This window comes from Staurois parvus, unplaced genomic scaffold, assembly GCF_062004578.1.
Source record: "Staurois parvus isolate SC_StPar_1 unplaced genomic scaffold, SC_StPar_1.0 ptg003228l, whole genome shotgun sequence".
Taxonomy (NCBI): Eukaryota; Metazoa; Chordata; class Amphibia; order Anura; family Ranidae; genus Staurois; species Staurois parvus.
Window position 1 is genome coordinate 30,001 of NW_028321024.1, and position 14,358 is coordinate 44,358.

At 45.1% G+C, this 14,358-nt stretch overlaps 1 protein-coding gene across 2 annotated transcripts in view; it reads left to right on the forward strand.

The window, feature by feature from the left end:
- The window catches only part of HDAC8 (histone deacetylase 8), a 41,618-nt gene extending 28,868 nt beyond the window's left edge, over window positions 1-12,750 (forward strand). Inside the window, exons 8-10 of one of the 2 annotated variants that reach the window (XM_089667378.1) lie at window positions 2,944-3,038; window positions 9,155-9,260; window positions 12,539-12,750. In XM_089667378.1, the coding sequence (XP_089523504.1) occupies window positions 2,944-3,038; window positions 9,155-9,260; window positions 12,539-12,561 (224 nt within the window). In that variant the 3' untranslated portion in view covers window positions 12,562-12,750. The remainder of the gene's footprint in view (window positions 1-2,943; window positions 3,039-9,154; window positions 9,261-12,538) is intronic. The other variant, XM_089667379.1, reaches the window with a different exon arrangement.
- The last annotated feature ends 1,608 nt before the right edge of the window (window positions 12,751-14,358 follow it).

A 14,358-nucleotide genomic window follows, 5' to 3' on the forward strand; every position in this document is an offset into this window, starting at 1 on the left:
CATACTTTTCTTATCACATGTCTTTGGTTGGATTCACACCTTATGAACTGCATTTGATGACCAGCGGTTCTAAAGTCTCAAGAATTTTTACCTGCGGAGTGTAGCAGCCTCCCCCTAACACCTACCTGAGCTCTCTTTTTGAATCCCCGATGTCCACGAGAGCCTCGGCTCTCTGCGGACTCATCCTGATTGGCTGAGGAAGCAATGGGAGTCATTGGCTCCCGCTGCTATCAATCACAGCCAGTGAGCCAAATCAGGAGAGGGAGGAGGCGGGGCAAGCCACAGCTCTGTGTGTGAATAGATGCACAGAGCCACGGCTCGCGAGCGCACCTGCTTGGGTACCCCCATAGCAAGCTGTTTTCTGTGGGGGCACCCAATAGGCGGGAGGGGCCAGTAGCACCAGCAGAGGACCCGAGAAGAGGAGGATCCGGGCTGCTCTGTGCAAAACCATTACACAGAGCGGGTAAGTCGGACATGTTTGTTATTTTTAAGAAAAAAAACAAGACTTTAGGATCACTTTAAACCGGCATACATTTTTAACATGTCGCGTCAATATGCATTTCCGTTCCACAAAAGAAGCCCAAATACTTTTTATTTTGTTTTCCCTAATGCGTGCTGTAGTATGGTGTAGCCTAAATGCAGCGTGTAGCATTTCCACTTGACGCACAATAATGTGGAGCGATGGTGTAAACTGGGCCTATTAGAAAAGATTCCAGCTTGTCACTGCATTGGGCCTGTGTTGATCCTAAATGGATGGATCGGATCTCGGCTGGTTCAGCACAGAACGACCAACATCTATTCATCTATGGGCAGGCTGGTTGTATTGAAGTCGAACCATCGATTGCCTTCAGTACAAACAACCTGTCGGATTTTTTGCACACGATTATAGTCGGCTGCTATAGCCATTAGCAGTAATCCTGTCAGCAGGGGATGCCCCCCTCCGGCAGAACACAGTAGCGCTGTGGGAGGGATTCCCTCATCAGCATTGAGGAGGAGGTTATTTGGTGATTGACAACATTCAGAACTTTCCTCCTTGACATCGGTGACAACACAGCACTGCTTTTAGTATGTTTACAGCACTGAACAAGATGACAACATTGCAGTGGAATTGCCATTGTCACCCTGTTTGAGGAAAGCTGAACCACTGGCAGATACACTATATGGGCAAATTTATGGGGACACCTGACCCTCATACCTAGTATATGGCCAAAAGTAAATGGAGATTGCTCCAAATGATTGTATGTTTTATTACCAGAACTCTTCACTGGAAATACCTGAACGCAAAGACATTTTAGAAAATGGCGCTCTTCCAACGTTGTGGTAACAGTTTGGTGAAGATCATTTTCTGTTCCAGCATAACTGCACCCCTGTGTACAAAACTAGCTCTATAAAGATATGGTTTGACCAGTTCTGTGTGGAGAAAGTGTCCTACACAGAACCCTGACCTCACCCTTAGGAAACACCTTTGGGATCAGGTCTTCTCATCCAACATCAGTAGCTGACCTCAATCCTACTGAACACCTTTGGGATCAGGTCTTCTCATCCAACATCAGAACCTAACCTCAACCCTACTGAACACCTTTGGGCTCAGGTCTTCTCATCCAACATCAGAACCTAACCTCAACCCTACTGACTACCTTTGGGATCAGGTCTTCTCATCCAACATCAGAACCTAACCTCAACCCTACTGAACACCTTTGGGATCAGGTCTTCTCCTCCAACATCAGTAGCTGACCTCAATCCTACTGAACACCTTTGGGATCAGGTCTTCTCATCCAACATCAGTAGCTGACCTCAACCCTACTGAACACCTTTGGGATCAGGTCTTCTCATCCAACATCAGTAATTGACCTCACCCGTATGGAACACCTTTGGGATCAGGTCTTCTCATTCAACATCAGAACCTAACCTCAACCCTACTGAACACCTTTGGGCTCAGGTCTTCTCATCCAACATCAGAACCTAACCTCAACCCTACTGAACACCTTTGGGATCAGGTCTTCTCATCCAACATCAGAACCTAACCTCAACCCTACTGAACACCTTTGGGATCAGGTCTTCTCATCCAACATCAGTAGCTGACCTCAACCCTACTGAAAACCCTTGCGATCAATTGCAATGCCAACTGTGAACAAAGTGAGGTATCCTCTAACATTAGTGGTCAGTGTAGAAGGGACCCCTTACATTGGTGGTTAGTGGAAAATTGTCCCCTTGCATTGATGTTAAGTGTAGGTTGGAGATCAGTCCACTATTGCTCACTGGTCAAAGAACCCCTTGCAACCTTAGGAGGAACCCTACCTGAGAAATAGTGGTCTACACAGTGCCCTGACCTCAACCCTACTGAACACACTTGGGATGAACTGGAACACTAAGCCAGGTCTTCTCAACCAACCTTCGTACCTGACCTGTTCATAAAGACATGATTTGACCAGTTTGGAGTGAAGGAACTCAGAGTCCTGCATATAGCCCTGATCTTAACCCTATTGAATGCCTTTGGAATGAACTGGAATGCTAATTGTGAGCCAGGTCTAATCCAACATCAGTACCTTGCCTCACATGGACACAAATTCCAACAAAAACCCTAAGGAAGAATGGAGGCTGTTAGAGCTGCAAAGGAGAGACAACTCCATATTAATGGCCATGGTGGATCTTCAATAAGTTCCTATAGGTGTGATGGTCAGTTGTCCACCAATGTGAGCTGCAAAGGAGAGACAACTCCATATTAATGGCCATGGTGGATGTTCAATGAGTTCCTATAGGTGTGATGGTCAGTTGTCCACCAATGTTTGGCCATATATAATATTGATAGCATGGTGGAAGCTGCAAATAAATAGACAAACTATGCATTTTGGGTTTGTTTAAATGATATATTTTCGCTGCTATTTTTTAAAAATACCTTTATATAGTCCTAATTTAATTGAAAATGCATTGACTTTCTTGTAGGAGGATACAATCTCCCCAACACTGCCCGTTGTTGGACATATCTAACCTCAGTCGTTCTAGGACGGACGTTATCATCTGAAATCCCAGACCACGAGGTACATCATTCTGCCCGGCCAGAGTTTTCGGGAGGGTGGGGGGGAGATCTAAGGGATAGAAAAGGAGTCCCATATTACTGCGGCCCTTTCCAAGTTCATTAATGCTTGTTTTGTTAGAAGACACTACGAAACAAAGACTCTTCTGTTCTTCACTTCAACACTGATTCCTTGTTCTCCAGGCTCTCAATAGTCTACCTTCTTTCTACGTCCACTGGCTGACCTCCATATACTGTATTTCTTAAGACAATAAACCCCCTGAATTTTTCCATAATAGCAAAGTGGTATTAATTTCACCTGGTGCCTGCTGGAAGTGGTCGATAAAACGCTTCTTTCATAATTCTGAAAATTAGAAGGTCATTTGCCATTTTAATTTGAGCGAAGGATGATGGATTGATATTAGAAGTCCTAGGGGCGGTAGACTCCTAAGGCAACGAAGAGAAGTTTAAGAGCTTGTTGTTGGGTTTAGGGTTCTGTCTGTGTTCCCATCTGTGCAGCAGACCCGCATGGATGTACGCTCCGGGATGCGCATGAAAGAACCTGGCAGGTCCGAGCAGCTGGCTGCCCTCCATTGATTTTGACAGGCTACCTGCACGGTGGGGTGCATGGAACACCTGTGCATGCCACGCGTGTGAAGAAAGCCCTACACACTGGTGTATGTATCACAGGGGCGGACTGACCATTTGGAAACTTGGGCACAGCCTAAGGGCCCAGGGTCAGTAGGGGGGCCCCATGAGATGCCCCTGGTACCTTTTTCATAGGCTTTTTTGAGTTTGGGCAAGGACACAGGGGCCCCATGAGTTGTCGGTCTGCCCCTGATGTATCAATATACCTGTCTGAATGAGGCCAAATCTGTACTTTTCATTGAAGCTAGTCTCCAGCTGTTCAAAGCGCATACGTTCCTGAAAATGGCTGTAAATGTAAATGAGTGCTGCAGCGACCACTGGCTGGAAACCCGAAGACGGTCAAAGTGAGAAGCATGTCACCAGCACGTCAAGGATCTCCAGAAGAGTCCCTAAGCTTTGTTAGTCGATGACATCATAGTTACAAAAGATACCCATACTTACCTATTCAGAGGGTGCTCTGGTCTGGTCACATGATTCTCCCCTGGAGCCAGTGGCTGCAATGCCTGTGCAATGACCTCGCCCATAAGCTTGCTTTGGGGCATCTGTTGTCCCTCCTCTCCCCTGAAGCCGATGCTGGGAGCTGACCATGTGACCGGACCGTATTTTTATTGTATGTAGAAGTATGTCATCCGCATACCAAGGACCTCCGAAACTTTATTAAGCGATCACATTATAGTTATTATTATTATACAGTATTTATAAAGCACCAATAGTTCGCTCAGCGCTGTACATTACAAAGGGGGACAGAACATGTGACAGAACAATACCAATACAATGCAAAACACGAGGGGTTCGAGGGCCCTGCTCTTTGGAGCTTACAATCTAGGAGGGAGGGGATGGTGGCACAGGAGGAGATAGCTGTGGGGGATGGGGTGGTAGGAAGAGTGGAGGAGGTTGGCAAGTTAGCAGGGGGTGGGGTAGGCTTCCCTGAAGAGATGGGTTTTCAGGGTGCGCCTAAAGGAGAGGAGAGTAGGTGATAATCTGATGGGTTGGGCAGGGAGTTCCAGAGGATGGGTGACACCCTGGAGAAGTCCTGGAGGCGGGCATGGGAGGAGGAGACCAGGGAACTAGAGAGAAGGAGGTCTTGTGAGGAGCGGAGTGTGCGTGTTGGGTGGTACTTGGATATTAGGTCAGTGATGTAGTTTGAGGCAGTATGGTGGACGGCTTTGTACATCAGTGTTAGGATTTTGAATTTGATCCGTTGGGCAATCGGAAGCCAGTGGAGGGATTGGCAGAGGGGGGTGGAGCCAGTGGAGGGATTGGCAGAGGGGGGTGGAGCCAGTGGAGGGATTGGCAGAGGGGGGTGGAGGCCAGTGGAGGGATTGGCAGAGGGGGGTGGCGGAGATGGAGCGGTTGGAAAGGTGAATGAGTCTGGCAGCCGTATTCAGGATCGAATGAAGCGGGGATAGCCAGTGGCGAGGCAGGCCAGTGAGGAGGGAGTTGCAGTAGTCGAGTCGTGATATGATGAGGGAGGGGATGAGCTGTTTAGTGGTTTCTGGGGTTAGGAACGTGCGGATTTTGGCGATGTTGCGGAGGTGGAGTCTGCACGAGTTTGCTAAAGTGATGTTTCGGAGTCTCATAGGATCCCTTCATCAGTCATGGGACCCACCCCTTTGTCACATGTCTGATAAAGGGGTCCTGCGAGACTCCAAAACGTCGCTTTAGTTAACTATGACGTCATCGCTTAATAAAGCTTTGGAACGGTTCTGGAGATCCTTGATTTGCTGGTGACGTACTTTGTGCTTTTATTGAAGCTGAACTCTGGAAATTACAATAAAAAAAAAATACAGTTGGGTCACATGATCAAATCCGAGCTCCAGCCTCGGGGGGGGGAGGGGAGGGACAACAGACGCATGTGGGTGATGTCACAGCTCAGGCATTGCAGCCATTGGCGATCTTTCCTCCCCAGCAACTGGCTTCAGGGGGAGAGACCATGTGACCTGACCAGAGCACCCTCAGAGTAGGTAAGTAGAAGCATTTTCCTTTCACAGGGCAGTTAGAATGAGGTGGGTGTGCAGGGTGAACGCTCAATTCCGGGCAATTTTTTTTTTTTTTTTTTTTCCCCCTCCATGTCGTGAGGTTGTGCCTGCACTGCATGGGTCAGCTGCTCTTTTTTTTTTTTTTCTAGAGGTGAGCACTCGCCTGATTCTCAGACCATCCCTAAAACCATTCTGAAGAATCAGACTTTTGCCATGGGACCCCAGTACTTGTAGGTACACCCCTAGTCACCAGGACTGAAAAGGATGAAAAATCCAACATTTTCGATTTCTCCTTTTAATAAAGACAAGATTTCCCCCCTCAATTTGTAGGGATTTTGTCTTGCTTCCTGCTGTGGGCCAATTTAGACAGGAGCCAATTCACCTACCAGCATGTCTTTGGAGTGTGGGAGGAAACCAGAGTACCCGGAGGAAACCCACACAGGCAAGTGGGCCAAAAAAAGGAAGAAAATGTACACCCTGTTCCAAATTATTCTGCAGATGATATTTTTCTCATTTCCCTCAATAATTGATGTAAATAACAGTCGGCATAATTCTCAGGTTACAACTATAAGAGTACAATTCACATTTTATTGAACAAACCTCCTAATGATAACAGGATTTTTGTTCCGGATTATTCCGCACAGGAAGTTTCAAAAAACTTTCTAGGTTGTAAAGAACTGAAAATTGTCATTTGTTGTGTTTGCAGCAGATTTACTGAAATCAAAAGCTATTTCAATCAAACTTTTAACAACATTGTAACTTTGTAAACATTTGAAGCGGTCACGTTACATTGTAACATAGGACCCCTTATCTGATAGCAGATCACAAGTCTTGCATCCATTGAACTTGGGAGTTTTTGGACAGTTTCTGCTTGAATTTGTTTGTAAGATGTCAGAATAGCCTCCCAGAGCTGCTGTTTGGATGTAAACTGCCTCCCACCCTCATAGATCTTTTGCTTGAGGATGCTCCAAAGGTTCTCAATAGGATTGAGGTCAGGGGAGGATGGAGGCCACACCATGACCTTCTCTCCTTTTATCCCCATAGCAGCCATTGATGCAGAGGTATTCTTTGCAGCATGAGATGGTGCATTGTCATGTATGAAGATGATTTTATTACGGAAAGCATAGTTCTTCCTTCTGTACCAGGGAAGAAAGTGGTCAGTCATAAACTCCACATGCTTTACAGCGGTCATCTTTACACCTTTGGGGACAACAAGCTCTGTTCCCATGATTCCGGCCCAAAACATGACTCCACCACCGCCTTGCTGACGTCGCAGCCTTGTTGGAACAGGGTGGCCGTCCACCAACCATCCACTACTCCATCCATCTGGATCATCCAGGGTTGCACAGCACTCATCAGTGAACAGGACTGTTTGAATATTAGTCTTCATGTATTTTTCTGCCCAATGCAGCCATTTCTGCTTGTGAGTATTGGTTATTGGTGGCCAATAGAAGGTTTATGTACAGTTGCAAGACTCTGGAGGACTCTACACCTTGATGTCCGTGGGACTCCAGAGGCACCAGCAGCTTCAAATATCTGTTTGCTGCTATGTAATGGGATTTTAGCAGCTGCTCTCTTGATCCGATGCATGGATCTGGCAGAAATCTTCCTCAATGTGCCTTTATCTGCACCAACCCGTCTGTGCTCTGAATCAGCCACAAATCTCTTCATAGTGCGATGATCACGCTTACGTTTTCATGAAATATCGAATGTTTTCATACCTCGTCCAAGGCATCGAACTATTTCACTCTTTTCGGCAGCAGAGAGATCCTTTTTCTTCCCCATATTGCTGGAAAATGGTGCTCTGCTTAATAATGTGGAACGCCCTCCTTTAGTAGTTTGTCCTGAAATTCGGCTCACCGGCCAACCTAATTATCACAGGTGTCCCAGATTGTTTTCAGGGATCAAAAGAGCCCTGACACACAATGCCATCCATGAGTTACACTGAAAAACAAAAGATTTCATTTTTGTGACACTTAAATGGAATTTGCATAATAATTTGGAACAGGGTATAATTCCTTTACCTCGGCTCCCACTCACTGCCTGTGGGAAGGTGATGTAACCATTCTTTCGACAAGATCACGAGGAATGCTGTGGATCCCAAATCTTGCTAGGAGACTGTCCTTTACTGATCTGTAGTGTCTTTTTGTGAAATTTTGTACTTCTGAGTTCCAGGATCTTGGTGGAAGGATCATGATATCGCCCTCTGCTGTGCGGAAGCCTGCTGTACACGAAGTATGTTCCATAATGGTTGGCACGCGGCAGGATCTCCGTACATAGAAAACTTTATAGTACTTGGTTAAAATCCACGCCTGTTTACGCGTTTCAGCCTCGTGGTTTATGGCTTTGGCCGCAAAGCTGAAACTTGTAAGCGAGTCTCCAGACATAAATTATAACCCCGTAATTCAATAAAGGTTTCCGTGTATTGAGATTCAGCCATGTGGTGACTGTTTTGGGATTATACTGCTACAGCTGCCTAATTTAGAGCAGGCTTTGTTTTTCTTTTTTGTTGTTTTTTTAACAATGGGGAAATGGGTTAGAAGGCCTGTTTGTATAAACGGACCTCTCATTTTAATGCAGGGTGTTAGGACCTGGATCACCTGTAGGTGCCACTGTGTTTACCTGCTCGGAGGGTTCTAATTCAAGTGCCCATCAGTGGAAGTCTCCCAGCAGACCTCTGTAATCAGTTTCCACCTATTGCTGGCTGCTGGGAGAGTATTTAGGTCCTCCCCTTCTAAGGCCGGCCATAACGATTTTTCGTTCGAAGATCGGACTTAAGAATAATCGGCTGATTTTCGCTCTTTTAGTGGGGGCAATGGCACCGGCCGATCTTTGTGGTTCCTACCCATTTCGTTTATCGGGCATTCTGGAAAATTCATGAAAAATGACCGATTTTCTAAATCATTGGTGGCACCATCGGATTATAGAACAAACAATGTTTTCATTCAAAATTCGACCCATGTATGGCCTGCTTAAGTGCCTCTCTCTCTAACCTTCCCTCTCCCTGCAAGGGTCCATAAGCTGACTCAGTATCCTGCCAACAGTCCAGCCGGGCCAATGCAAACCCCCCCCTTCCCCAACCACCAGGGCCTGGGAGCTGACTGGGTATCCCATCAGCAAAGTCTGGCTGGGCAGTGTCCCGGGAATCAGGAAAGTCCGGACATTGCTGATTAGCTGGACTCTGTTGGGAGACCCAGTCATCTCCCAGACCATAGCTTGGTGGAGCAAGATGCGCTTGGTAGGGGAGGATCTAAATACCCTCCCAGGAGCCAGCAGCAGGCGGAAACTGATTACTGGAGTTTGCTGGGAGACGCCCACTGGTGGGCACTGGAATTACAACCCTCCGCCCAGGGAACGACCGTGCCACCAGCAGGTGATCCAGGTCCTGACACAAGGTACATGTTAAGATGGCAGGCATTAAAAAGCCGAGTGCTTGTAGAGAGTATCTTACATAGAAGACACGGAGTACAGAAACTGCACCATATGTACTGACATTCTTTTCATACATTTTTAGTTCTTCACAGATTTCGGCCCAGATTATGTTCTGGAGATCACACCGAGCTGCCGACCTGATCGTAACGATGCTCAGAAACTACAGGAGATCCTAGGCTCAATAAAAGGTGAGGACTAGGACTCTGAATAGGTGCAAGGAGACCGAGCATTCATAGACTGAGAGACAGCCGCATGAGGGAATGTTAATCTGTTACTTTACAGGTAGGAGCCCACTGCTCTGCTGTGAGACCCTGCTGTCTCGGCTTCACTATAGGGAGCCAATCGGCACAGAAATGATGATCATGTGGCTTTGTTTATATAAACAAAGCCATATCGGTGACAGCTGGCACTGTTTTTTTGTTTTTTTTTTGTTTTTTTTGTTTTTTTTTGTTTGTTTTGGTTTTTTGTTTCCAGGTGCCCTTAGAAATACAGAACACAGGTGCCTCCTGCATTGTTAACTGATTTTTGTTTAAACCTGAACTCCACCTTCCATTCAGTCTAGCAGAGCTGTCTTGGACTGAACTGGTTTGCTCTGATTTCACTACACACTGTGAACTTCTCACAATGTGTATCAGAAGCTGAAGCAAGTCAGATACAACCTGCTTCATTTTCTAATAGACGGACATCCAGCATCATCTAGCTCTTTCCTCCCCAACTTGATTGTCCCTGGCCCAACCCTTTCATTAATTGAATTTCAGTTTTTTTCATTCATGGAGGCACGCCATCACATGTGGATGCTACCTAGGTCAGTCTGCTTGCAAACGCGATCTGCCTAGGAATGCCCTCTTCTCCAGACTGACATCCACCCCTCTAAGGCATTTTGTTATTTGCATAACTCCTCCCACTGCTTGTAACAGGACTTGGGGTTCTTAAGAGGAGTACTGAGGTCGGTTTTTAAAAAAACCCCCAAAAACTCAAAATTGGCCGTTCAATAGGCCGACGTTACCACCAATGGTAAAAAAAAAATCGGCCGATTTTTGTCCCGTCTACAGCCGGCATTTAATTAGTTCTGTCCCTGCAGAGAGCTCCGCTATTATATTTGACATGAAAAAGTCTTGTGGTTGCAACAATGTATCTATTTGTATCCATTTCAGATACAGATGTTTTTGTTTGGATACAAATAGATACAGTGTTGCAACCGCAAGACTTTTTCATATCAAATATAATAGCAGACTGGAATTCTTCTTCCTTTTTCTTTCTTCTTCTTCTTTTCCTTTCTTCTTCTTTTCCTTTCTTCTTCTTCTTTTCCTTTCTTCTTCTTCTTTTCCTTTCTTCTTCTTCTTTTCCTTTCTTCTTCTTTTTCTTTCTTCTTCTTTTTCTTTTCTCTTCTTCTTTTTCTTTTCCTTTCTTCCTCTTTTCCTTTCTTCCTCTTTTCCTTTCTTCCTCTTTTCCTTTCTTCCTCTTTTCCTTTCTTCCTCTTTTCCTTTCTTCCTCTTTTCCTTTCTTCCTCCTTTTCCTTTCTTCCTCTTTTTCCTTTCTTCCTCTTTTTTTTTCCTTTCTTCCTCTTTTTTTTTCCTTTCTTCCTCTTTTTTTTTCCTGTCTTCCTCTTTTTTTTTTCCTGTCTTCCTCCTTTTTTTTTCCTTTCTTCCTCCTTTTTTTTTCCTTTCTTCCTCCTTTTTTTTTTCCTTTCTTCCTCCTTTTTTTTTTCCTTTCTTCCTCCTTTTTTTTTTCCTTTCTTCCTCCTTTTTTTTTTCCTGTCTTCCTCTTTTTTTTTCCTTTCTTCCTCTTTTTTTTTTCCTTTCTTCCTCTTTTTTTTTCCTTTCTTCCTCTTTTTTTTTTCCTTTCTTCCTCTTTTTTTTTCCTTTCTTCCTCTTTTTTTTTCCTTTCTTCCTCTTTTTTTTTTCCTTTCTTCCTCTTTTTTTTTCCTTTCTTCCTCTTTTTTTTTCCTTTCTTCCTCTTTTTTTTTTCCTTTCTTCCTCTTTTTTTTTTCCTTTCTTCTTTTTTTTTTTCCTTTCTTCTTTTTTTTTTTCCTTTCTTCCTCTTTTTTTTTCCTTTCTTCCTCTTTTTTTTTTTTCCTTTCTTCCTCTTTTTTTTTCCTTTCTTCCTCTTTTTTTTTCCTTTCTTCCTCTTTTTTTTTTCCTTTCTTCCTCTTTTTTTTTTCCTTTCTTCCTCTTTTTTTTTCCTTTCTTCCTCTTTTTTTTTTCCTTTCTTCCTCTTTTTTTTTTCCTTTCTTCTTTTTTTTTTTCCTTTCTTCCTCTTTTTTTTTTCCTTTCTTCCTCCTCCTCTCCCTCCTTCCTCCCTCCTCCTTCCTCCTCTCCCGCCTTCTCCCCCCTCCTTCTTCTTCTTCCTCCTTCTTCCTTGTTTTTCTTCTTTTTTTTGCATTACGGCGATGCGTTACTTTAACTGACAATTGCGCAGTCATGTAACGCTGCACCCAAATTAAATTTTTTTTCCCCACTAAGAGAGCTTTCTCTTGGTGGTATTTGATCACCTGTGCGTTTTTTTTTTTTTTTCTGTTTTTTTTTTTTGTGCTATTTAAAAAAAAAAAAAAAAAAAAAAAAAAAAAGACCGACAATTTTGAAAAAAAAACCTATATTTTTGACTTTTGCTATTAAACATGTCCAGTAAAAAAATGTTAAAAATCAACTTTCGTCGTAAATTTAGGCCAAAAATGTAAATTGGTTTACGTGAAAGTTATAGCGTTTACAAATGGCGGTGTATATACTGGGATTTTTTTCTTTTTGTACTAGTAATGGCGGCGATCAGCGACTTATAGCGGGACTGCGGTGGGCATTCACTGGGGGGGGGAGCGGACTTGGTGTCACTGACATCCCCAGGGACACCAATACAGTGATCAGTGCTAATAAAAAGCACTGACACTGTACTAATGGCACTGGGCAGGAAGGGGTTAACACGAGGGGCGATCAAAGGGTTAATTGTGTGCTGTTTTACATAGTGGGCTGTGTCTGTGTTTCACTGTAAGCACGCTGCTTTGTATGGCTGTGCTATGCAGAGCCATATAAAGCAGTGTGCAGGAGCTGACAGGGGAGAGAACTGTATTGTATACAAACAGTTCTCCCCCGTACACACACACCCCCGTCGGAGATGCTCGGCAGTCACCGGGTGCCGGCGTGTAATCGCCGGCCGGAACCCGGTGATTGACAGCCGAGGCTGCAAATGGCAGCGCGGGTAGGGCGCGCGCCCGCCTCACACGTGCCACCTACCCGGAAACGCAAAATCACGTGTATATATACGTGATTTGGCGCACCTGTGCCACCCTGTAGCAGTACTTCTGCTATAGGGCGTCGCGGAAGCAGTTAAAATACCTGCAATGTGCATAGATGACCCAGAAGGGAACTTATTTTCTCAACAAAAAGCGGAGTTACTCTTTACATTTTGTAGTTCCTCCCATCATCATTATGCAGAAGAGTGGACTTTTATTTATTCATTTTATTTTCTTAAACAGGTAACTTGAAACACGTGGTTTAGCGGTTTTCCCAGTTTGATGCGTTTTTTCTTCCACAAGCTTCATCGGTGGACAGTATGAAGCCGCACACACAAGTTCGTGTCATGGCAGCACTTCCATCTAACATGCAGACTTACTTCTGTGACCAATGTATAATATTTTAAAGTTTTTGCTTTTGAAAATTGTTTTTATATATTAAAATTTTGAAAGAACCTTTTTTTTTTCCTCGTGTGTATTTGTACCCACATAGGCAGGTGGAGTTGCATTAAAAAAATAAAAAGCAAATAAAGATGGCGGTTGCTCAAGGCACAGGTCCAGGCTACACACCGGCCAGCCCCGCTCAACACACACTAGTCCAGCCCCCATTCATCTAGCTTTTGCACAACAGCAGGGGTCTTAATGGATGCCATCTAAAGCATTGCCTGTCACTACTGACATGTTTGAGGTCTCTGCTGAGATGCCGGACTGCTGTTGTATTTATCAATGCAGACCGTTCTTGAAATAGACAATACATTTTACTAACAGTGTGTGTCTTTTTTTTTTTTTTTTTTCAATTTTATTTTATAATACTATATTTATATTTTTATGGTTGACAAATACCTATTGATCTTGCCAATGAGTTCTTGCTGCTTGTCTGCAGTGACAGCGATCTGTAGGCCCATGTACCAGTATTGGCACCACATGATGCATGCTCAGTCTAGGACCTAGCTGAACTACCTGACTGGGCAGGCAATAGCATTGCAAGAGCAGAAAATCCCATTGTCATTGACTGCAGGGTAGATGGGTAAGAGTACTTACATCAGGATGACATGTGACAGCAGGTGACTTTGGCCCACCTACCACCTGGGCAGTGCAAAGCCCACAATGAACAAGGTGGGGCAGCATAAGCAATAGACATGGCTTACCTTTTTTTTTTTTTTTTTTTTTTTAGTAACCTACTAGGTTACTCAATGACAAAGTTATTTTCTGCTCTTGCAATGCTATTGCCTGCCCCGTCAGGTAGTTCAGCAAGGTGTGTAGACCCTGATAGCATGGGTAATAGTGATTTAGATGACTAAGAGTCCGGTGATTATCTGCTCCTGTCCTAATTAATCTTGCTAGCTAGCTCTGGAATGTGCGCACATAAAGAAACTCACACTGACACACTGTCAGGGATCCGGGTATGACCAGAAATGTGTGGACTGACCCAGGGAAGTAGCAGGCTTCAAGAACACAGGCGTAGTCAGGCTGGAGAGGTGGAATGGTCAGGCAGGCCGTAAGGTACTGTCAGGTGCCACCTGGCAGTGTCTCTAGCAGCCCACAGCACGGATTTCCTCAGGGCGCGGGGTCTAAGTCCCAGCCTGCTATTCACCAGGGCCCCTGATGTTGGGGATGGACTTGGTGCAGACTGGAACCAGGTTGCGACCCCTGAGTGCGTCTGGCTGTGGTAGAGAGTACTGGCAGGGGAGTGCGGGAACGGAGTCTGATGGGAAGAGGCAGGCAGACTTACCAAAGGTGATCTGTGCGGGATGGATGGATCGTCGGGTGAAGTAAGCGTCAGGCGTAGTCACGCAGGCCAGGTCAGCAACGTGCGGGCAGCGAGGTACCGGAGGAGCAGGCAGAGAATAGTCAGGGTCACAAGCCGGGTTCAGTAACTCACGGGCAGCGCGGTACAGGGGATCAGGCAAGCCAGGGATCAAGCAGGAGAAGTCAGGATCAGGCAGGGTCGGCAACAAATCAGATAGTAGCAGAACAGGAACACAGGATGCAGGTACAGGGGCTCATGGGAAACAAACACCAAGGCCCTGAACACAGGCCTGGCCATTCCTTAGATACACCTG